Source organism: Pomacea canaliculata, linkage group LG5 (assembly GCF_003073045.1).
Source record: "Pomacea canaliculata isolate SZHN2017 linkage group LG5, ASM307304v1, whole genome shotgun sequence".
In the NCBI taxonomy this organism is placed as follows: Eukaryota; Metazoa; Mollusca; class Gastropoda; order Architaenioglossa; family Ampullariidae; genus Pomacea; species Pomacea canaliculata.
The window spans coordinates 9,844,968-9,869,618 of NC_037594.1; the positions used below are offsets into that span (position 1 = coordinate 9,844,968).

The 24,651-nt window shown below is 41.5% G+C and overlaps 1 protein-coding gene and 1 long non-coding RNA gene across 4 annotated transcripts; both read right to left on the minus strand.

Moving 5' to 3' along the window:
• Window positions 1-3,032: 3,032 nt before the first annotated feature.
• Window positions 3,033-7,876, minus strand: LOC112564629. The gene is made up of 3 exons (XR_003099251.1): window positions 6,425-7,876; window positions 5,727-5,920; window positions 3,033-3,880 (listed from the first exon to the last, which is right to left on the minus strand). It is a non-coding gene; the product is annotated as an uncharacterized LOC112564629 (long non-coding RNA).
• Window positions 7,877-8,988: 1,112 nt separating this feature from the next.
• LOC112564856 (FMRFamide receptor-like) lies at window positions 8,989-23,097 on the minus strand. Of its 3 annotated transcripts, XM_025239933.1 has the most exons (3): window positions 22,712-23,097; window positions 13,905-14,013; window positions 8,989-13,188 (listed from the first exon to the last, which is right to left on the minus strand). In XM_025239933.1, the coding sequence occupies exon 3, from the start codon at window positions 13,155-13,157 to the stop codon at window positions 12,207-12,209; it is 951 nt and encodes a 316-aa protein (XP_025095718.1). In that variant the 5' UTR covers window positions 13,158-13,188; window positions 13,905-14,013; window positions 22,712-23,097; the 3' UTR covers window positions 8,989-12,206. The 3 variants fall into 3 exon arrangements, with proteins under 3 accessions (XP_025095718.1, XP_025095716.1, XP_025095717.1); XM_025239931.1 differs by lacking the exons at window positions 8,989-13,188; window positions 13,905-14,013 and adding an exon at window positions 17,344-21,587 and having other exon boundaries at window positions 22,712-23,083; XM_025239932.1 differs by lacking the exons at window positions 8,989-13,188; window positions 13,905-14,013; window positions 22,712-23,097 and adding exons at window positions 17,344-21,587; window positions 22,337-22,698.
• Between the last annotated feature and the right edge of the window lie 1,554 nt (window positions 23,098-24,651).

The window sequence follows — 24,651 nt, forward strand, 5'->3', positions numbered from 1 at the left end:
GTGAGTACATGTGAATACAGTGTAGGCAACTTCTGTCCTATGTGACTAGCTAACTAAACTAACAGGTTGATCGCTGAGTCCTATAGTGCCAGCATGGGATAAACTGAACAGAAAACAACATCTTTACAAACACTGCTTGTGTATTCAATCTTGCGCCGCAATCGCACATTTCGTATCTGTATACATGATCAACATCAACCTAAATTTATTAATCGAAAAATCCTTTCAGACCTTTCTTGTTTAAAGAACTGATCTTTAGTCTCCCTCCCTCTCTCTCACACACACATATATATACTTGCTCAATCACGTGCACAAACCCAAACACACACAAACAAAACAGTCGTGCTGTGATAAATAAATCGTAAAGCTGAAACAATTACCTGGAAGAACCTCTAACTCCAATGTTCAAATAGTTGACCAGTCTGAACTCAAATGTAGCTCAAAGGAAACGGAGCCCGGGTTTGGAGATAACCACGAGTGTCACGAACTCACTTTTTACTACCGGAGGCTATCTGTAGCCCTCTACACACCTTGTTATGTCGACATCTGCCCTTGTTTTCACGGATTCCGGATGTCACAGTTGGTGTGTTTTATTTACACAGACTGAGCAGGACACATGTACAAGAAAGTAAAATAACTTGCAGAGGTAGGTCTGTACATGCTAGGTGTGTGTGTGTGTGTCACGTGCCGCAACTACAGGACCACGTGGCACGCACGCCATCAGCGCCCGTGTAGAGCTCAACAACATACAGAATACACAAACACGGTGCACGCTGAAAATTTCTCAGCTGAATTTTTTGAATCATCATTTTTCTTATACTCTTTCTGAACAGGAGCTTGGCCACCATAGTTCTTCTCTCTCTCTACACTTCCAGTCAGTCCTGTGCAGGTCTGATAGGTCATCAACGGTTACTCTGACAGTGCCACCATTATGTTTACATATACGCATTATTTATCATTCTGGCTGCTCTTATCTCTCCCCAGCATTATCTGGGAATAATATGCTGCGAAGTGTCTCTACAAAAATTCATTCTGGGATATCGACAGACTAGGATTTCTCTGTCTTTTCAGAAAAGTAGGATTACAATCCTGAGACATGGCAATGATCTTAAATGCCCTGCTAATACCTCTCCCACCTAAAAGATAACACCTCATCAAAGTTTCAAGGAGAGAAAATGATAAAAGTTTGTTTTCAATTATTTTTTTTAAATTGTTAATTACAGAGTAGTAAAGATGTCTACTTTAAAGATAAATGTATTTTTGTGTTCATTTGGCGTCAAAGGTAATGCCGTGGTTACAGCAAGCAACGGTGTCTTCTTCAAAGATATTTTTTTTATTTTTAATTTGGCTTCCATGCAGTTGGCATGTGAATATTCTCAAGCACTAACAGACCTGGAGAGGCGATTAATCAGATAAGAAGTGTGTCTGCCCACGGAGCAAACACATGAAGTGTAAGTTCCAGAGCAGGATGGAAGGAGGCAGAAAAGGCGGCGGGTGTGCTGCTGTTAATCATTCTCTCCACCATCTTCGGGAAAACATTTTTTAAATTGTTCAATAGTTATGATTATTATCACGCAGGATGTGGTCGTTATTTACTGTGGACGGGAAAAGTGTAAAAATTGGGAGGATGGCGATGAGGGTGCAAGACATCTACAGGGATGCAGCCCTCGACAAGCATCGGGTTCCGTGACAGCTGACCTCATGTTTCAGTCTGTTGCTTTTTTCCCAGAGGCAACGGCAGCAGAGTGATGAAGCATGTCTGATAAGAAGAAAAGTATACGATGAGGAAGAGGTTTTCCTTTTCAGTTTGCTATTTGTCAAAACGAAACAGAAATAGTCTCTACTAAGATATTTTGATACATGTCTCACCTCGTTCCAAGTAGTAAAATAAGCAAGCAAACAAACAACAAACAAAAATAATGATAGCTTTATACCGGCAACACCATGATAGTAGGATTAGTTACTGATCGAGTTACATTGCCACCCGGGGGGGGGGGAGGGGGGAGAGAGAGAGAAAGAACTCGAATTTTGTATTAAGAAGGCTTCAAGGGGGAAGTGAGGAGTAGCAACAACAAACATACTGATTATAAACTAAAATGTATTAATAAATTATTTAAGTTAAAATATATGAAAATTATATGAAAATATATGATTAAATTTACACCACTAGAGCTATTTACTGAAATTCGTTTTAATGCATCGTCTTCATATTTTTTTAACCGACGTTGTCATGGTTACAGTAGTCGTGCAGTTAAGCTCTACTTCACGTCTCCTCTGAAGGTTACTTTTTATTTTATTCTACCTCCAGGGCACAGGATGTTTTTGTAGGAGTTGAAACTTACTCTAAAACAACTTTGTGTTGAATGGCTGCGAGAACTGTTAAAACAGACCTTGGTGTGGCCAACAGCCAAAAAATATCTTTTCGGTAGCAAGAGAAAAAAACCACAGCGTCTATTCTGGAATAAAATGTCAGGAAAATGAGAACCATGGCTATTGCTGAACCACCATATTCTTGAGCAGCTTTTTGCAACTGTTATTCATTCTTATCAGAGAAAAAACAGATTCTCGGAACGTACAAGAGTTCACACCCTGCAAGCCCTGGTGTGAAAAGTGTGAATATAGAGAGGACAAGTTGAATTTCTAGGTTGTTGCTCTTATTTGTAACACCATCCTCCTCCCTCCTCAAGCATTGGGCTGCACGGCAACTGCCGGCCTGACCCACCTGACAGGTGTTTCTGTGTATCAGTCGAGGGATGAACGGATTCCTTTCACCTCCTCGGATAACGATTCAGTTTTAACAAAAGTGATTTACTGTCCTGAGAGCTCGGTTTAGTATGCCAAGGATGGTTGAGAATTACTGCGGAATTTATATCACCAAGTAAGCTGATACAAAAATTGTTCTTAACATCAGAAGTAGCCTTTCTGTTTAGTATATGAGACCATTTAATACTTGCTTGGAGAAGATTAGTTGATTTCAGCATTTTTGGATGTCTTGGTCGACTCATTCTTTCACGTTGGGTGGAGACGGGGGTGTGGTTGTTTCTAGAGAGGTTCTTTCATGATATTCTCCAGAAAGATGTTGAGCAGCATCTGTGACAGTGGCTTGGCATGCAACCTCCTTCGTCGGTAAGAGATGCTTCTGGTTGTCGAGAAGTACTGAATTCATGGATCATTTGTGTAAAGCTTCGATAGCTTCAACAAGATCCTCTTCGATGTTGAATTTACTCATCATGTACCAAGGTCTGCAGGGTCACTGGAAGCAGTCTGATTACCTAGGAGGATGTTAGGAGGATGTCTCCAGCGGGAAGTTTCATGGGTCATTGCAGTACTTAGTCCATTGCCTTAGTACAACCATTACTTCTGTGGGAAGATGGCCATTCCCGCACCATGCTTCTCTTTGTTTTCCTTCACGCTGTACCAAAGCGTGTGATGATCATTCGTTGCTTTTTCTCCAACGCCCGTGCATCTAATATCTGCCAGACCCACAACATCCTACTTGTACCTTTGACCTCCTGGGTAGGTTAGTGCACCTCGGGTACAACTCCTGCTGGCAAAGACAACAATCTCTGACTGTTCTTTTCCGTGGATGATACGGGTTCAAAGCGGATGAGATAATATTTACACATATTTCAGCGACAAAATCTCTCTATTTGGCATGCGTGCACACACACAAACACACACACACACATGCCATTGAATGACGATGAATAATCGTCGATTATTTTCTTAATATTGTATTGCTGTCCTGTTCCGCAGGAAGAATCTTTCCCTCAGGAAATTCCAGCTGCAAGTGTTAAAAGCGAGCATCAAGCAAGTCTTTGTGTTGTCAGAGTTCATGTCCTGCAGTTCTTCATGGTGTGATAGTCTCCCCTGGCGCCACCTGCAAATAGCAAAGAACATATTCACTGTGTGGTTTATGTGACGAGCGACAATGGCTCCCTGTATTTGTGTTTGATGACTCGCACACACAGTTGTCTTTTTACAGTTTCCCCCTCGTTATCACTTCGGGTATCTCCAAAGAAGAAAAAAAATGTCTTGTACTGGGATGTTTTCTTGGAAGCTGTGCACTGAGGTTGTCTTATCTCGATGTCTCAACAGATCCTTTTTTAGCTTGGCTTTACGTGAACTACATAGTTTATGTCCTGGTTATATTCATTTTCCAGGGTCTAGCTCGCTACAAGAACTTGAAACGGAGACTTGAATGAGACAAGATGTCAGATAAAAGATATATTTAGTGGTAAGAGCAAACAGACATAACGACTTTACTAGAGCAAGACGCAAAAGGTTGGACAAAGTGAACTGAGCTCACAATTTTTCTTGGCCCCAGACTGCTGAGCACACATTTTGATATCCGAAATGTCTGTTCACATTTAGATGAAGAAAAATATAGTTCGGGGCATGTGTGATTCCTCTCTTCACTCCATCCTGAGGAAGGTGATGATGTGGAGTATTAAAGTGAGGGAGAAATCCGTTAGAGATGCTGCTTGTATCTTTAATGCACCTCACAAAAACTACCGGAATACCCGAAAGCTGTCCTCATACATCAGTCTCTTACTTTTTATATTTAGTTAGAAAAACGAGGAAAGGATTTCTATCCCCTTATCTAATAGCAAGTAAGATGAGGGATAAAAATAGTTTTTAAATGTGATTTACCGAGCATAAGAAGTTTTGGATTTCGTCTGGCAAACATTGATGCAAACTCGTGGTTCTTGCATCATACTGTTGTATCATATTGAAGGGATGCTAACAAGTTATTTGTATTAGATGTAGATTTGCTAGTACGTACATTGCAAATTAGTGCCTCCATTGATTAGTTAATTTTGGCATTCATTGAAGTAGTCAAAAGGTAGCTACTGGGAGGTAGGGAATTAAGTAGTGACAGAAGAGTCAAGAGGTCATGACCCCTCAACACAGCTACCATTAGATATGTCAACACATATTTACTGGAATGTCAACAGGTACTGGCAGACAGACCAACAGGTTCTTGCTCACATGCCAAGTATACAGCTTGACTCCATACATTGAGCAACTGATGCTCTAGCGAGCCTCGTGCATGCTTGAAAGATGAGAGAGAGAGATAGCCATCACTAGAGGCTTGGGGTCGGGGGGAGAAATGCCTCCCTTAGAGGAGCAGCAGATGCAGGGAGAGTGTTTGAGGTGTAACACGTGTCACGCCAGTCACGAATGTTCTCTCAGAAGCGCGTGCCAGCAGCTGTGGAGGTGTAACAAAGCATGTAACACCTGTTACAGGAGGTTAGTAGAAGCATGCAGCACTAGCAGACGATTATCAAGTCTGGCAGCAGCCATCGTGCTCATACCATATTGATTGGTCTCTGTTTCCCTGCGCACTTAATCATAACAAGATAAGAAAATTCTCAAAAAACATGGAGCAAATTAATTGGAAGATAGAGTATTGTATCGAGTGTTGTATCGAGTGTTGTATCGAGTACTGTAGCGATGGCCAGTGAGGCTGCATCGGATGAAATGTTAGGACTGTCATTGTGGACTATTCGTAAAATAGTTGTTTATTTATTGTCCCACTTGCTACACTATTTTATCAGCTACTGTGTATTCTCATTACTTATACACTACACAGTGCTCACTCCTTCCTTCCTGCCTACCACGTTCTACTCGATTTTTGTGATTCAATATCACTGTCATAACTTCTCGGAAGAAAATAAAGATGATGAAGAGCAGACCCAAACTCCTAAAAATGGAGAACTCACGGGAGATGATAAATCATTTCGCCAGGAGCGGTCAATATCATGTGACTCTCTGGGCGTAGGGCAATGTCACGTGACCTGTCCTCCAGCCTCGCTACAGGGAGGTAGCGCAGCGTGCAGGCTGCCACCCACTGATAATGTCCACGGATGTCTCCTTGTTATCATCACTTGGGGACCGATCACAGAAGCTTGGAGGGCTGTGGAAGGAAATATCACACGTTTTCACAGAGAATATGGTGGTGGGGTGATAGCTGCGTTGCTATGACGACAAATAGCTGAGCACCACCAAGGGGGTGTGTATGTGTATGTGTGCGCGCGTGCTTGTGCATTGTGCATAAAAGTATGCTTGAGTACTTGAGAGCGTGTGTGTGTGTGTCAGTAGCTGTATTATCAACCATTTATTAAAAAAAAACAACATTCGTATCAGCTTCCAGGAGGCACAATAGTTGTAAACACATGTTACTATCTACATCTTGTATTAATGCAATTTAACAATTTATTGTATTGATGAAACGTACTAAGCTACAAGATGCAGCTTTGTTGTTTTGATATAACATACTAAACAAATAACTACAACTTTATAATATTCAAATTACCTTCTAAGTTAAAAAAATAAACTAAAGCAAACTGACTAGCAGACTATAAAACTCATAAACAGTTCTTCCTAACGACAGATGCATTCAGGTGAAGCTCACGTGCACCTCGGGTGGTGCTTGTAGAAGATGATATGGCGCAAGTCGTTGATGCAGGTAGGGTGGCATCCTTTGTGTAGTCCACGAGGGTGCAAGTCATAACTCTTACTCTCGTCATCAAGTCCCTCCATGAGAAAAGCAGTCTGGAACTGTCTACACACAGCAAGCTGGCTGAAAATGTCAGGGTGAGTCACATGAGGCTATTGAACTGACGAAACCAATCTCGTTCTGCTCAAAAAGCGACTATGACAAAGCAGGTGACCTGCAAGTTTATAAACTATTTTCCCGCAAACACAAACACATCTGAGCAAGAAGTTGGAAGCTTTGAACAGATAATAAAGTAGTTTACTCTTCCTCTCTTTCCATCCGCCTGTCATGGACGTGTTGTGACTCAGCACCAGCTGACATGCAAGAAGAAGATCAAACTGATTAAAAAACGAAATTCAGAGAAAGGCCAACAGGTCAACAGTGAGCAGAAATACGGTCACCACCGATTTTTCATTTATTAGCCGTTTGGTAAGGAAATATAAAAATGTCATTTACATGTTATTTACGCCTTGAAGTCCTGTCCAGTACGAGGACCAGGGAATGGAGTTAGGAAGACAGGAAGACATAAAATGTAAATCAGACCTTCCATGATCCAAGACATTTTAATTTTATTTTTTAATTCAGAAGCCAGCACGAGGTGGACATCCGGAGTAAATTTATGAAGATGGAAATGCACAATTCCTGTTCCCTACATGCATCTGTCAAATAGGAAAAAAAAAACCACAATAATTTGAATGGAAGGATCGGACACTACGATACACATCACCACACTGACGTCACTGGAACTGCTGGAGGTCAATATCTACACGACCTTTCACCTCTTCTCATGGCGGATGAGTCAGGAGGATTGACAAGTAAAAGCATTAAAATAAAACAAAAAACTTATTTATGAATGTCTCCAAGGATACTTGTAGGGATACTTTCCTTATTTTAATTGAATCAAAGCATATTTTATTTACGTGTTTTGCAGACTCAGTCGATGTTTAGATTGGATTATGTCATGATTTTATTGGAATATTGTCACGACACCACCGGTGCCTCTTTTCTTTCGCTCTCTCCAACTCACCAGCGGGTCGGACAATTGCGCGTTCTTTCGTTCCAATTTAAAGAATGATTCGCCCGTACGAGTCTGTCTGTTTACTGATCAAAATTACCAACCAAAAAAATAGATCCTAACTATAAAAGCAAAACGGTCTCTAACACCACAGTTCTTCCTTCAATCTCCACTTCTACAAAGTACAACGAACACCTCACACACTATAAACTCACTGTCTTGGCAGTCGTTTCTCCTTTCACATTAGTACATTCGATCTCTGATCAGCAAATCGCATTGTCTTGGCAAATGCGTTCACGTCTCCCGTTCCGCTCTCTAACTTTCTTCTTCTTCCACTCGCTATCGTTCTTCCTCTTCTATCTACTCTCTAACGTCCTCTTCTTCTCCCTATTCTCCAGCGTCCTTCTTCTTCTAAAAATGTCCTCTAACGTCCTTCTGCTTCCATATCCCTTCTCAACGTCTCTCTCGCTTACCTCACTATTTCTTTTTGACGTCACTATACGTCATTTGTCACGTTCTATTTAGAGAACGTCCATCATTCGCACGCTTTCATCTACACACGCGCCCAGTCCTAGCACTCTGACTAGATCCATGACACATATATTTACACTTGCATAGCTGTATGCAATGATGACGCGCGCCCACACACACAAGGGGACAGATTTATGATAGATAGATAATGAATTCTATCAGTAATAATGTGATTTCGTTTCCGTCGGTGAGACGGAAAAATGATTAAACGTGTTTTCCGATACTCGCAAAAATATTTTACTTTATGTTCCCTTAGGGGCAGCAAACATGTCTCTGGGCACTTCTTTACTGTCTATGACCGAGACGTTGCTAGGGTCATGTCGAGCAGCGGTCGCTCACATCTTACCCTTCCCCCAATAAATCCTCATACTCGCCCACACCTACACAGCCACACACGGGCGCTCACACAAACACCCCCACACACAAACAAACAAACAAGCACACATACATGCACACAAACAAGCACAACACACACACACACACACACACACACACACACACAAAAGCACACACAAACACACACAAACAAACACAAACACAAACAAATACACACAAACAAACACACACCAAACAACATACACTAACACGCACATACTAACACACACAAATAAACACAAACAAAAACAAAAACAAACAAACAAACAAACACACACACAAACACACACACACACAAAAACACACACACAAACAAATAAACACAAACAAATAAACACAAATACACACAACCACAAACAAACAAGCACACACACATAAACAAGCCCACAAACAAACAAACAAACAAACACACAAACAAACAAGCACACACACAAACAAATAAACACAAACAAATAAACACAAATACACACAACCACAAACAAACAAACAAACACACAAACAAACAAGCACACACACATAAACAAGCACACACACATACTTTCACTCACTCTCGCTGTGTGTGAGAGACTTGTTGGAGCGTGTGCAGGCGCGTGCTGTGACGTAAACATGACGTGGTGCGCGTGCTCAAGTCTCTGACTGCACGTCCTGATGCTCTGAGCCAAGTCATCTACACTGCATCACGCGCTAACAAGCCTACATACAATAAGCCAAATGTCTTTTAATCGTCATCTTTGAAAATGTCTTTGCCATTTTAGCAACAGGCTAACAGAAAACAGCGCAAGAGAGAAATAACCATTCTTTAAAAAAATGTTTTTGGACTTTTAACATCAGTAAAAGCAGCAGACACAGACGGACAGGTGGACGTACACACAGGCAGCTGCAGCCCGTTTAAAGAGCACAACAGTCCCACAAAGAAGCAAATAGAAATGTAATAATCGTTTTGCAATCAGAATTTCATCCGCCAATTCGTTTAGCAGATGAACACCCATGCTAATCCAGACAAAAGCTGCTGTCACCAGTCCACGCCATCTTGGATGAAGTATTGCCGGGGTCAAAGGTTTCTGAGTAACACGAGTCTGTATTTCTGCCTTGAACATGAACTTGGTAAGTTTCGATCTGCATGAGCCTATTTTTTGCTTATGCATCTTGCCTGACAACTGAATACATTTCCTTCCTTCCTTCCTTCCTTCCTTCCTTCCATCCTTTCTTTCTTCCTTTCTTACAGGTTACGCTGTTGCAATGCAAATTACAGCTGAAAGCTTCAATGACTTTTTCCTGTATCTAACGGCAAAGGATTGCTAGCTAACTACCCGCGTGCCCAAAATACATTGTCGTTAAGAAAGTTTTACAGTTTTTCAGTCTTGTTTCTATCCACGCAATCGTTTTTGACACCACAGGAGAGTGTATTTTCTTCCAACGCATACGATTACTTCCCCTAGCCCTACTTTATTTTTAAAATCAGGAGACTGTTTTTTTCCAAAGTCTGCAAACATCATCATGTGCAGAGAAGGTTGACAAAACTGCGGGGTTGTGAAAATCTCCGACATAAATATGTCAAGACTACCGGCACTGTGGAAGAGCTGGAAACGATTTTTTTACGAGATGTATCCATGAACATTCGTAAACTTTTCACTTTGTATTTTTTAGGTTATCATCTTTATAACGACCGGTGAGCTACATTCACCCAAAATGTGAACAGAATCTGGCTTTGAGCTCCGTGTGAGTTGGTTTTGTAGCAAAACATTCACAGCAGATGTTATCTTGGCTGAGCCTCATCTACTCTCGTCTTTCTACACCTCGAGCAACACCAGGCTGTGACTCCTTCCTGACCTCGGCATGCACAGTGTTCTCAGTCAAACCTTGGTCAGAAATGCCTCCAACATCTGGAACATTTAGCTGTTATTAAAGAAACGAAATGTAGATGTCAGACATTCATCAGGGACTGGCACGGAAGGTTTGCAGAACTTCAGTAAGCACAGTTTCCAAGAGGAAAATTTAACAACCGTCTTCCACGAGAAAAGCTTGGACTTGTATCAAGCTTGGGCAAAATTACTGACAATTGTTTTGACTGTTCACTCTCTTTGGCCGTGAATGCTTTATGTCTTCTAACAAGGTATGTTTGTAAAGGACCTGTGGGCTTTGTGGCTGGAGCTACAGGGCAAGCACGAACTGTACACAGCAGGCGCTGAAATACACTGGCAACACCAACACCAACACCAGCACCAACACCAGCACCAGCACCAGCACCAGCACCAGCACCAGCACCAGCACCAACACCAGCACCAACACCAGCACCAACACCAACACCAACACCAGCACCAGCAACGGCGTCACACACAACATTTAAGAAAAAAAAACCATTTCCTTATTACAAGCTAGGAATGGAATTGGATCTGGACTTGTTTTTTTCAAGTTTATGAAAATGCTTTTATTTTTACGGACGACAAAAGAAGGAAAATATTTGGAGCAGAAGATGGCATCGTGCGGTTTTGGACGAACGTTGAATAGTTCATAGAGCAAAAAAACAACAAAAAAAAACCAACAAAAAAACAAAAAAAAACCCCAAAAACCAGAGAAATACTTACTACTACTAACGGCATGCACAATTCAACTCTGATGTCACAACCAACAGCTTTTGAAGAGAAGCTACATGGAGTAAAACATTATATACAATAGTTGTTCTTTCTTTTCATAAACTCTGCCCAGCTATTTAAGATTAATGTCTTGTTTAATAAGGAGTGATATCGATGTATGGACATGTTTATTCAAGATTAAACAATTCACAGTTTGGTTTAGGAAGGGACACAGTCTTTATCCTCAGAGAACTGGACGTCGGAGACAATACAATAAAGAACTCCACCTTGTCTTCGTTACCCCAAGTAAAGGTGATCGGTACCTACATGGACTGACCAATGATATGCAAATTAGATAGGAAAGACAGAGGTCATTACTGTCAGTAGAATGTCAGGCACTTTGAACACCAACATCAACAACATGCCACTCATCGGCGAAGACAGTACCCCAAGGGTACCAGTAAATGGTAAAGAAGAAATGTTCTTAGTGTCTACTGTATTCTGGAAAAGACAATGGCTAGAACAGAGAAAACCTTGGCTACTCAAAACAATACATCGATGGTCAATATTCACACAACAAAGCTGCAAGCACATGCACTCTAACACTTCTGGGGCAAAACATCCATTAACAACGACAGTTCCCCATTTTCATTTAAAAAACAATTGCCTGGTAGCCTTTGGGACAATCAAATGTCAAAGTTCGACTGTGTCTAAGGCATGCGAAAATAGGAGCCAAGCCAATACTGCCTGCAATTATTTCCCCTGAGATACCCGTCATCCATTTTGGGTGGAAAGGAAAAAATTACCAGCAACATCCTTTACTGCTTTTCCCAAACAAAATTTGTTTGCTTTGTTTCTACAGTCTGCACTTTCAAAGTAAAACTAAAAGTTCTAAATTGTCATACAGCACTCTTCGAATTTCCACCACATTCTAGGCTTATTAATTAATTAAAAAATCCAAAAACAACTGATTACTTTTTGTCTAATCTTTTCTTTTGGGATGCAAACATTTTCAAAGCTCATAACAAGTAAACAGCAATGCTTTTAAACCAGTGTAGTGTCTCTTCTCCCAACAGCTCAGCATTTTTGTTCTATTGTTTCTAGGGATTTACATCACCTTTATCCACCTACATGAAGGTGCTTAAGATTTTTTAGAAGGGTGGAGCCACTAGGTTTTCAATTTTTGCAAACAGTGATTACCACAGTGTTCCTAACAAATCTTGTGCAAAAGCTGCTTGAAGCGACCACGAAACCGGCCGTTGGTGAGGAAGTAGATGTAGAAGTTGATCCCGTGACTCAAATCCGCGAGCTCCTTGGAGAACTCTTCAGTCAGCAAGGTGATAATCTGAAGATCAACGCCCTGATCGTAATTCAGGACATGAGCTTCGTACAGGACAAAGTATACGCAGGACGGGAGGGTGAGGAACAAGAAGACGACAGTCGCTGCCACCATCATGACACAAATGGCGAACTCGGCGCGAGAAAAACTTTGTTCCACCCCCGAGGTCGCGTGCAGGGTGTGGCGAGACCGGAAGTGCTTCCTGAGACTGTGGATGATGAAGACGGTCAAGACAGCGAGTAACACGAAGGGTAAGAGCGAGTACAAGATGGATGCGGTCCAGATCCAGTACTGAGTAAAACCTGGTGGCCCGTTGAAGAACCCACATAGTTTATCAGGGTCAAACTGACGAAGTATAATTGCATACAAGTAGCACAAGAAGATCATCATGGCAATAACAACGGCAATGGCCACGGCTTTTGTTTGTGTGAAGTAGGCGTTCCGCTTGAGAGGATAGCACACGGCCAGGAACCTCTCAAAGCAGATGAGAACCAGGGTCCAGCTGGCGTAGCAGCTCACCACCTCCACAAACAAACCAAACTTACATCCCACATCGTACAGCGGTATGTTGTGGTTGCTCAGCTGGTGAAAAACAAGTTTGAGGACCAGAGCGAGGAGGTCAGTTCCTGCCAGCAAGGTGACGTAGAAGATGGACGTGGTCATGGTCATGGATGTGAGAGTCAGTAAGCTGGCGATGTTGCCAGGCACACCCAGGGCCACTATCACCCAGATGTAGCTGTTGTGAAAGGAGGTATAAATTCCGATGTAGTAATTTACTTTATCTTCGTCAATTTGATTTGTGATGTTGGACGTCAGGTTCATTGTAGGGAACTGCCACCGGTCAAAGACAAATCTGGAAAAGAAGAAAAACGAATATATTTACACAGGTGAGAGGACACTGTTTATTGTAACCATTTTTCAGGGAAAGGGAAAATTGAAAACTTATTAGATTTAATCTTTTTTTTCTTGTTATTGTTTTGTTATTTTAAAATGATCATACACTACTTAGGATTATAATGGTGAGGACAATGATGACGAGGACCAACGCATGCATTACATCATCTTCGCTTATGCGTTTCTTGTACAAAAACTTTCAACAAAATTTTCCATATTTTACTTCTTTTATTCCTCTCTCAAGACCTTTCTTCTTTTTATTCGTTTCACAAAAACAAGTACAGCTTAATAGCAGGTGTCTGGGATTTTACAAACTGACAAAAGTCGTGTGCACGGAACGTCCACTTCACGTGTCTCCGAGAACAACTGTAGTCTGAGTACAAAATATTTTAAAGTCGTTCTGAAAATCTCAGTGTTTCACAACAATTTTAAAACAAATATTATCACCACATAGCATGTTTATCTACAGACAGGAGAGGCTTTCAAATGAACATATGTGTATGACCATGCTAGTAAGTGCAGCATCTGTTGAAGACGGAGCTACTACAAGCTATGCGGTACTATATCATCCAATTTCTGGTTTTATTAATGCTATTATTTTTATAAAAATCTTAAGGACAGTTAGTAAGATTTCCAAATAGTTTTCGCTAAACATTTGTTTTAAAATGAACTTACCAAGAATTTGCTGTTTGGAGATGCAGTGGAGACGAATGATGATCGCTCAAGGAACTGGCCGCAAGAAATCGTCTGAACACCCGCCACCCGCAGTCACAGGTCGACACACCTGACAACGACAGTGAATTCCGGTGATTTTCAAGCACACTGCATATATACAGATATAGGTCTTGTGGTATTTTCGGGAACATGTAGGTGGCCTCAGCTTCCTGGTTTCTAAAAGTATCCCGGATATCTGGCAGCAAAGGACTTGTATAGCTCGGTGCCAATGAGCGCAACGCAAATCTACTTCTATGAAAAAGGGAATGGCCCAGCCCAAACTTCTAAAAATATTTTCCAGTCCTTGCAAGATAATCAACTTGCCCTCAGAGCGAGGATGGTTGTAACAAAATAGTGAAGTCCGGTCTGACTTGCGTCGCTCAGTCGTTACCTCTATCGTCACCACAGCCAACTGCCGACATCACAACTGATAATCTCCACACTCCACCGCACCCACATCTCCCCAGAAGCACCTTGTTGCAGCCTCCACATGCAAGTGCAGTCTGTGCTGCAGCCAAACATCAGAGGGCGAGTGGAAGGAACTCACTCTCATGTTTGTATCTACGTCTGCCAACTCTCTGGCTTTGTCAACAACTGCTGCAGCCTCTCCGATAACCGCCTCTCCACCTTCTGTTGTCCACCTGTCCGCTTTTGCAAACTATGTAGGTTCGAAAACTTGTATAGCTGTTGAAACAGACGGTTTTTTCCTTTGAAGCTGAGAGATTCATGATCCTAAGTAAAATTAGGCCTGAATTTTTTTTTAAAAAGACAAAGAAAAAAAAAAAGAGGTCACGAAGAGGGCCAATAGCTTAAAACTATTTGCTGCGATCTGCGGCATGGATAAATGAATTGAAAAATGTGTACATGTTCACTTGTTTCATTGAAAACGGTAAAGCTATCAGATACCCGTACACAGCGCATGGACGAGACATTCCGTGAATATAACACAGGACAGAACGATACCCGGCACCTGAATATTATTATTAACACTTTCCTAGCGAATCCACACATCGTATGGACGCAGGTAATGTAGCAATGTAGGCACATATAGACAATAAAACTATCAACACTTTTATTCATTAATTTATAAGGGTTATCATTTCAACAGCAGTAGACAGAACTGATGTAAAGATGTCAACACACGGACTATAATAATAGAATATTAATAGCTCATCATCATCAATCTCTCTGTCTCTTTATTATTTTTAATATCCGGATGTTAAAGAGATGGCTTTAGTATTCTTCACTCGCACACACACACACAATTGCATCCATTGATATCTGTGATAGAGAAAGCAGTCGGTGAGTCAGTTCACTGCTTCATGGGAGGGAACAGTTGCTGGTAGCAGCTAACGGTGGTGGGTTTTCAAACAAAAACTTTGTCTGTGCGTGAATATGTAGATATTACACAACCTGAATACAGTGTACCGTAATATACATTTCAAAGATAATGTTTCAATAGAATTATCCTAGAATAGAAATTATGTTGTATATTATTTAGGTGTCCTAGTACATGAGTGCGTGGTCGCTGCATCGCACGTACGAACACGAACGCATACACAGAGAGAAAAAGTAAGAAATGCGTGTTTTATTGTTGACAGTATATTTATTGTCTCTCTTTAGTATCACACAGAGACAAGCAGAAAATAGACAAGAAAGAAGTAAGCATTCTTTTTCTATTAACAAGAAATTATTGTCATTCGAAAGTGGCAGCTGTAGACAGTCACCAACAGTCACACTTGCCAGGAACTGACTCATTCTCTCGAAAACAACTAAACAATTTTCTGTTTGGCTGTCCACGTCATCATATACTGGTCTCCTACACAAAGAACTGTAGTCTGGACAACTGAAAGCGCATTCATCTCGTCTCTACGTTTAAAAATGCACGTGCAACATGGACCTGGCACATGGAGTGCGAATTCTAGGAAACGTGGACATCGACAGGAAGAGAGAAAAATGTCAGACGAATACACTTACACATAATTTCTAATGCAGACCCTTACAGGGGTGAATCACAATCACTCCCTTCAATTAACCGAAACAATGTTTAGAAAGAAATGAACTCAAGAACATTTATCGCCCAAAATTTTACGATGGTGTTGAACCACTCCCTCTACATCCAGTGCACTGTAACACAGAGGAGGTTGGGATACGCCCTCCGAGTAATTACACATAGTCATCACGATAGCCCTCTACACCCACCACAATAATTACCCATCATTACATAACAATACAAACGTGAACCTCGCTTGACCCCGAGGTCACGGCAGATGTGACTCGGTGAACAAGTCTCACAGACAGGACATCACGAGATCACTGGTAATAAGGCTACAACTCTGGTGCTGCACTGCTTCCTACACTAGTCGAGCGAACGCGCTGTTAAACGGACAATCACAAGATGAGAACGGTTAGCTGTGGTAGCGGGTAGATGCTAGGTGGCGCTACGACGGTGAACACAACTGTCGCCCTCTGGCGGGGCTAGGCCGTTGGGAGGGGCAAGGGTCGGGGATGTCTCGCTGCTGTAATCTCCCCTGGAGATGAGTCGGAGCCTGAGAATCGCTGGCTGCTTGCCTCCTATCGGGGGACAATCACGTTTGATTGTATCGCTCCCAAGCTGGACATAGGAAGCCAACAGGAAGCCAGACGGTTGCGTTACGGGTGGCAGGGGGAGGGAAGGGAGTGGTAGTGACAGAGTGACTACCTGTAGATTATATACTACTCGGGTAGCAATTAGCTAGAATTTGAACTTCTTGTGTTATGTCAACTTGTAGAAAACTCTCGAGTCAATAATTTGTTTATTACACTAGACTGCCTGGAGTTGATTGTTGGAGACGTACGCTGGGGGCTGGGAGTCACATTGAATTATCTTTGTCAGCAATTCAGTGTAAGTGTTTTGCGTGCACGTGCATGTTGATGGAGGAGGCATCGGGAGTGTAATCAGCCCCAGACAGAGGCTCCATTACAGCCCCTCTGTCCATTTCGCTTCTGGACAGACAGAAACATGGCTTGCTGGCAGGCCGGCTAGATAAATAAATATAAATTCGTGTATTTTTCAAATTATTGTATGTTTAAGAAAAATAAGTTTCTTTAATAGAATAGTCTTCTTTGCTGGTGTTGGCGAATATTGCTGTGTTGCTGTGGTGTACAATGTACGAGCTCTGGATTACAAATGTTTGTGTGGTTGTTTGCGTGTACGCGCGCGGAACTGCATTGGCTTCCCGTTGCAATGTGTTCACAAAGCTTTGTTTGCTGAGCGTGCTTTTATTTGTGTATGGTCCTCGTGGTGGTTCATTTGGTAATCAGGTCCAGTTGCACATTTACACTGGTTACCGGACGTGGGAATTTCAGACATGGAACAGCCAACCGCAACAAGTTTGGAAAGAATAATAAAAAGCTCACGTATATTGAACATGTAATTAGTCTTTTGCATTTATCACCGTGAGATCGAGACAAGCATCTGAGATATCAATCACTGTGATGGTCAAACACAACTGTTACAATACAGGATCTTAAAAATATATCACCATTGGTACTGACACAAAAACAATAAAGGAGGTGGATACATCTCAATTTGACCCACATAAATCGAAGCAAATTTAGAATCTGAATCCATAACATTCTACACAACCGTCACATAATAAACACAAAACTCAGTCTGATTTTTATACTGAAAATACTCTCATGAGACAAAATGCAGATGTCCAAACAGCCACCAACACAAAGAGATACTTGGCTTGAAAGACAAAAACAGAATAAAAACTATATTTATAACGGACATAACTATTTTTTTAAACATTTATCATGAAAGGAGTAGTTTTACCCAGATTGCCTCGATTAGAAAAAAATCAATCGGCAAATAGTTCAGATTACTTTACAAACGTTCAGATTACACTCAGTCCTCATTGTGCAGCAAGCAACCATCAACAATTCAATATTTTATAGTGTGGGTCTGGGAGGAAAACAAAGCAGTAAACATCCTGTATACAGGACATCACACCTTCCCTCCTCGGTCACACCTGATGAGATGACAAAACACAACTCCAAATCGTCAAATGGTTTATAAAATATGTAAAACTCAAACTGTACTTTCCAGTGGCTCGCTGCCACATTTGATATGCTTTCTTTGATTAATTTTTTTTTATTTCGTAACTAAGATTCATTAATCTTGCATCCGAAATCGTTAACATCGGCCAATTCATTCAGTAAGTAAAACCATCTGCTAGTCTGTGTAGCAACCTCTCAGTCAAAAGACATCTTGAATAACACAAGGCACTTTGCTGTGTTACAATATTAACCAGTTCACCGGTTTCCTTATATTGTTTTGAGAGCAATAAGGTGAAGTACTAATAGTTCCACCTGTCTGTATTTGTTTTTAGAACCTTTTTACTCTACATTTCTTTTATTTCGTTGTTCTTGTTTTCTTTCTTTGATTCTTTCTGTCTGTGTTTGTCTCTTTTTTTCAAATTTCGTTTTTGCATCCGATTTTTTTTCTTATATTCTTCTTTCCTGTCTTTTTTCTTTTTTTCTTTTCATTCTTTCTTTTGTTCCTCTATATTTTTGACACACTAAGGTCATCTGTTCTCTGAGAAGGGCTGACAAGCAGAAATTATACTCTTACAAGTTACAGGTATACCAGCAATGTGTTACGACCGTTGTTCATGGCTCTACGGTCTTCTGGGAGCGGAGAAACCCGGGAAAATGTTCGTCGATTGACGATCTGTTCTGTCGTCTACTATTTACTTAGTTCACTTCTTCCTGACAATGGCTTATTTTTATCTAATTTTTTTACAGTATATTATTCCTTTCCTTATATCCTCATAATATCTTATTCTTCTCATTATCTTCACTAGTAGGTAAAGACTTCGAGGTCAAAAGACACAATGGCTTCAGTGATCAGGATTTACTCGGAACCTCTTGTGGACAGGTTATTTTTCTGCTAAATTCTAATATTTCGGAGCTTTTCACCTTCAGATACATGTGATATTTTCCATATTGATATTTCAGGTATAGTCCAGATCCCTGACAATTTAAAATGAAATGTTTGTGCACTGGCTATGATAAACTTTAAGTGCAAACATTGTAAGAGACAGCCCCATAACAATGTATACATCAACACGCACAGAAAGCGATGAACTGCAATGTCAGAAGGTCACGTGAGGACTGCAGCCAGTAGTCGAGGGAGGAAAGTCCACTTGTCCATCCACTTTCTTAACGTTACACTTCAACTTTTTTCATGGAAAGGAAGGGGTTATATTTGTTGAGATTTGGGGGGAATTTTGAGATTATACTGAGCTCAACCTAAGCTTCAGTTATAGAGAATATTTACACAGCACCTGATCCAAAGCACACACACACATACAGCTGCACGAACACAAGACCAGAAGATAGGCATCACGGGCACCTTCCTACACAGACATGCACCCAGCATGCAACACTTTCTGATGTCGGCCCTGATATGCGACGAGTTGGCGCAACACAAAACGGATTTTTTACAATATCAACAGTAAATCTGGGATACGAATACCTTCAGGCATTAGGAGAATGAAATTCTAGCAAAAAAGCCATCAATCACGGATATCCACAGACTTACAGACCCTACTGACACTTTTCTAGATGACAGCTTCCTTTTAACTGGAAAAATACTTTGTGCAGTAAGCAAAATATCACAGTTACCATCACGATTTTTACAACAAAATGTTCACAATTATTTACATCTTAGAATCTCGTAGGTATGATGCAGTATAAAGTCATATTGAAGCATTTACACAAAGCCTCTCTCGTGAATGTAACAATATTGTCGACGTACGAGGATTTGTAGTTTGTCGGGAATGGGAAATATTCGTGAGGAAGTCGTGTCTATTGAAGGCATGAGACTGATATGTAAGCTATTATTTACATTGCAAAACTTAATGTCAATAAGCAACAACATTGAGCACAGAGTATTCTACTTGCTACTTACAGTTTAACTGTTGTTAAAAAGTTAAAATATCAACCTTCTATAGATGCATCTATACATTTTGGTTTAAATATATATACTCAGATTTCTTGGTCACTGGTCTTGTCGGAACTTCATACTCATTAATAAGCTAATTTGGGGCTAGAGGCTGGCTACATCACAGTCAGTATAATGTACACAGTCACATGACTTATAAGGTAGACAATAGGTCGCCCCGTAGCCATGCGGGAAACAAATACAATCGCATATCCGTACATCTCATAGAAGACAGAATGTAAAACATAAGGATACCGGTCGAAACCATAACATTGACCTCTAAACATTCTATGTTAAGAGGGTTAAACTTAATTTTTGCAGATATTGACAAATATCACGTGTCTTTGTCTCTATGTTCTGCAGTGTTCACTTTAAACTTCTAGCAACATCCGAGACAGGTCGACACAAAGTATCAAACACAAAGCTATGACTGTAAAATATTTTTTCTTTTCCTGTTAATGTAATTTTATAAATACACCATTAAGAATTTGCTTTTCTATATTAAGACCACAGATTAGTCTCTTTTCTCCAACAGGTCTGATAAATAAAGATTTCCTTCCTATAGTTCCACACTTTCTTTGCCAGTTTACAACTTGGCTGTATTTAGGTGTTCGAGACTTCTTTGCAAAATGGTAATTTTACTTCTGTAATCAACGGTACTTTCTGGAACTTTCTTGAATCCCCTTTGCACTAAAGCCTTGAAGCGGGCACGGAATCGCCCATTGGTGAGGAAGTAGATGTAGAAATTAATGGCATGATTGGAATCTGCTAACTCAGTGGAAAACTCTGCCATCAGTACAGAAATAATTTGAAGATCCGTACTATCGTACCCCAGTACCTGAGCTTCGCTCAGGACAAAAAATAAGCAGGACGGGAGGGTGAGGAACAAGAAGACGACAGCCGCTGCCACCATCATGACACAGATGGAGAACTCGGCGCGAGAAAAACTTTGTTCCACCCCAGAAGTCGCCTGCAGGGTGTGGCGAGACCGGAAGTGCTTCCTGAGACTGTGGATGATGAAGACAGTCAAGACAGCGAGCAACACAAAAGGTAAGAGCGAGTACAAGATGGTTGCGGTCCAGATCCAGTACTGAGTAAAACCTGGTGGCCCGTTGAAGAACCCGCATAGCTTATCCGGGTCAAACTGATAAAGTATAATTGCATACAAATAGCACAAGAAGATGATGATGGCAATGATAGCGGCAATGGCCACGGCTCTTGCTTCTGTGAAGTAGGCGTTCCGCTTGAGAGGATAGCACACGGCCAGGAACCTCTCAAAGCAGATGAGGACCAGGGTCCAGTTGGCGTAGCAGCTCACCACCTCCACAAACGAACCAAGTTTGCATCCCACATCGTACAGCGGTATGCTGTGGTTGCTCAGCTGATGAAAAATGATTTTGAGGACCAGAGCTAAGAGGTCAGTTCCTGCCAGCAAGGTGACGTAGAAGATGGACGTGGTCATGGTCATGGACGTGAGAGTCAGTAAACAGGCGATGTTGCCAGGCACACCCAGGGCCGCCAGCACCCAGATGTAGCTGTTGTGAAAGGAGTGGTAGATTCCAGCGTAGTACTTTAATTTTTCTTCTTCAGCTTGATTTGTGATGTTGGACGTCAGGTTCATTGTAGGAATTTTCAAGTGGTCAAAAAGAAATCTGAAAAAAATAAAAAATAAATCCATTGCTGCTAGGAATCAACTCTGGCATCCTTTTGTGTATAGATCTTTTAAGAAAGATGCCAAGAAAATTTAAGTGTGTATTGTTGTTTGCGAATAATTAATTACTTTGAAGTTTACTACTGCTTCTTCTTTAATGATGATGAGTACAGAGTATTCTACTCCAGCGACGGTTTAGTGGGTCAAAACTTTTTTCATTACCTACTGGCGAGCTGATCAACACTAGTCTTACAGCAGGAAGGTATTTGGCAACACTGGGAATGATAACATCTTAACCATTCCTTTGCGGGGCTGTCAAAATATCTCTAGATATGTGTGCATGAAATCAGATCCGAAATATAAGAACATTGAGATATTCAACAAGCAAAATATGTTGACATGCTGTGGCTACCATTAACCCTCGACATTTGTCCCGCAGAACCATCTAAATGTCTGTGTACTCACTCAACAGAACACTGAAGCAATATTTCAAAAGCCCAGTGTTTTTAGACCACTAAAGAGCAGCCTAGCCTACTGCCACTAAAGGTAATTAACCACAGACAGGAGAGTAATCAACAGGAGGTCTGCTAATGACTGTTATTAATGTATGCATACAACAGCCTTCACTAGGACAAGCAGCCATCGAGTCTCCCTGGGATCACTTGTATTGATGGCGAAATATTTAACGGAGGCAGATTTTGTTTTTTAACAAGATAAGTACAATTTTCACCAAGTATTCAATGAACTCACCAAACTTTTATTATGTCGAAGCTGGAACAGTCGAGACCTTGATATCGGGAAGTATCGGAGTAACAATGAGCTTTTGTCGGAAACCCACCGCCACCTGTCGCAACTACCCGGCAATGACTCAGTGCATTCCGGTGATTTTCAAAAACACTACTTATATACTTGCCAACAGGTGGAGCTTTTCTGGTAATTTCTGCTTCCTTGATTTTTAAGGTGTGACGGATTACAACAGATGATCAGTTTAAATTGAGTTCCTATCTTCTGATGGTGATTGGCCAGGAGCACAACACAGACCTACACTGACTTTTGTAATTAAAGGGGGAGTGGGTACAAGCGAGAAACAAACAAAGCTATCAAGAAAGGATTGTCTCCACATACCTGGTAAGCAAAACAGAACTTGCACCTTGATGGCTCTGCTCTTCGGGAGCGCTCACCTGTTCAGAAGGTCAACGGCCAGGAGTTCAGATCCCGTTTGATTTGCGTCGTCCGATTCTAAAAACTTTTTTGGTCGTCACCAGCTCCAGACCCTTTTATCCCACCCTGATGAACTGCACACACTGACGAACACAAACGCACCACCCACACGGGTGCAGCACCACGCGACTGCCTGCAGTGCACAGTTCACGGCGCCAGGGGCGACACACAGCGAGTCAGCGGCGATAACTCATGGCGCAGTCAGTGCGTGCCTGTGCTTGTGTACTCATGCTACGTTTTCCTAAAGTCTGATTCCCTCTGTTTTATTATTCCACTCACCCGTGGCCTTCCCTTGCTCACACGCTCACTCGAGCTTTACTTGATTTTGAGCAAAACCCTGTAAACAAGAAAAAAAGTTTCGCGAGTTTGGTGTGGGAGTAATAACCGTGAAGCAGGAGGGCCTGGCAAATGTTGGAAGGAAGGAAAATTTGTGAGACATGAGAAGAAAGAAAAAAATAGCATCAGCTAGGGTTACTCTTGTTTTAGTTTTTTTGGGGAAGCTTAAAATCACATTTGTTAGAGATTCATAATTGATGATTTTTATTAAAAATTTAGCGCCCACTTACTCTTGTTAAAATTAGTAATTAAAAAAAAAACATTTATATCACATTTATCTGGTTTCAGAATTTCTAACTCAGATCAAAGCACACTTAAAAAGTTTGCATTAGGAACTCTGTGTGTTTACTGCTCGTAGGGACTATTTCTATCATTGACATTTGTGTATCTTTGTGGGTTTTTACACGTTGCTATAACAATAATAATCAACAAAGGACAAGGACTTACTCCTTCAAGTAAATGCCAACTATGTAGCTCATTTCCAAACCAGCGGGAAGAGTTGGTTTGGAACCGAAAACACACACACGGCGTCAGTCGTCTGCATTCCACTCGGTGTATGTTTGTGGCTGTTATCTTCAGCTTATTTTATGTGTGTGTGTTTTTTTGTTTCTGTTTTTTTGTTTTTGTTTGTTTGTTTGTTTGTGTATGTGTGTGCGTATGTGCGCGCGAGCGAGAGACATGGACCAAGCAGGTCTGCCGGTGGCTGTGGTGTTTGGCCACAATCCCCGGACCAGATATTGTTTCAGACAAGAGGTTTACAAACAGTTCTCATCTACCCACAGAGGGGCAAATGGGAAGATTTATTATAATTATTCAAAAGATTTCCAGTCTCCTGCATTACCAAAGAATTACGAACTCATTCCCCTCCAAAAGAAAATGTAATCACACTTACACAAACGCCATGTTTTATATCAATGCTCGAATGGACAGACTGCAAAGGAGGAGATGGTAATATTACAAATGCTATTTGAAGGCAGCTTTGTTCATAAAAAATGTCCCTGTGGCCTTAGACATGCGTTTATAAGTATTATGGAATCATTGCCACCTAGATGGTTACGGTGGCACCCTGGCACTAATTGGGTAAGGGAGGTAATTCCCTTCGCAGTTAACGGGGTTGAAGATGAAACCTTTTTCCCGTCGACGAACTAAAATTGTAGCAGGCGAGTATACGTGTAGGGAGGGGGATGTCGGAGGATGGGGGAAGATGGAAGGCAGGTCGCGACTGAAGTCTGTATCACGCAAAGAATGCCGCCAGACGGCAGCCTCCGGATCTCAAGGGGAAGATATCGACTCTTATCGCCCGCGCCACTTCCGGAAGTTACGAGTGCCAGCCACGCGGCCAGCCTGCTGTGTATGGCTGATGCACGGCAGCCTGCAGCTCCCTCTTCCGGTCGTGCGCAAAGTCATCAACTGACGTATAAAGGCTTCGCCATACGGACTCCACCAACTTCGCGACGAGCCTTTGCGAGCCTCGTGCCTCGTGCCCTTCCGGAACAGGTTCGTCAAGT

What these genes read in the sequence shown, in the direction of transcription:
- LOC112564856 (XM_025239931.1), bottom strand. Translation starts at nt 21,556, where the DNA reads ATGAACCTGACGTCCAACATCACAAATCAAGCTGAAGAAGAAAAATTA.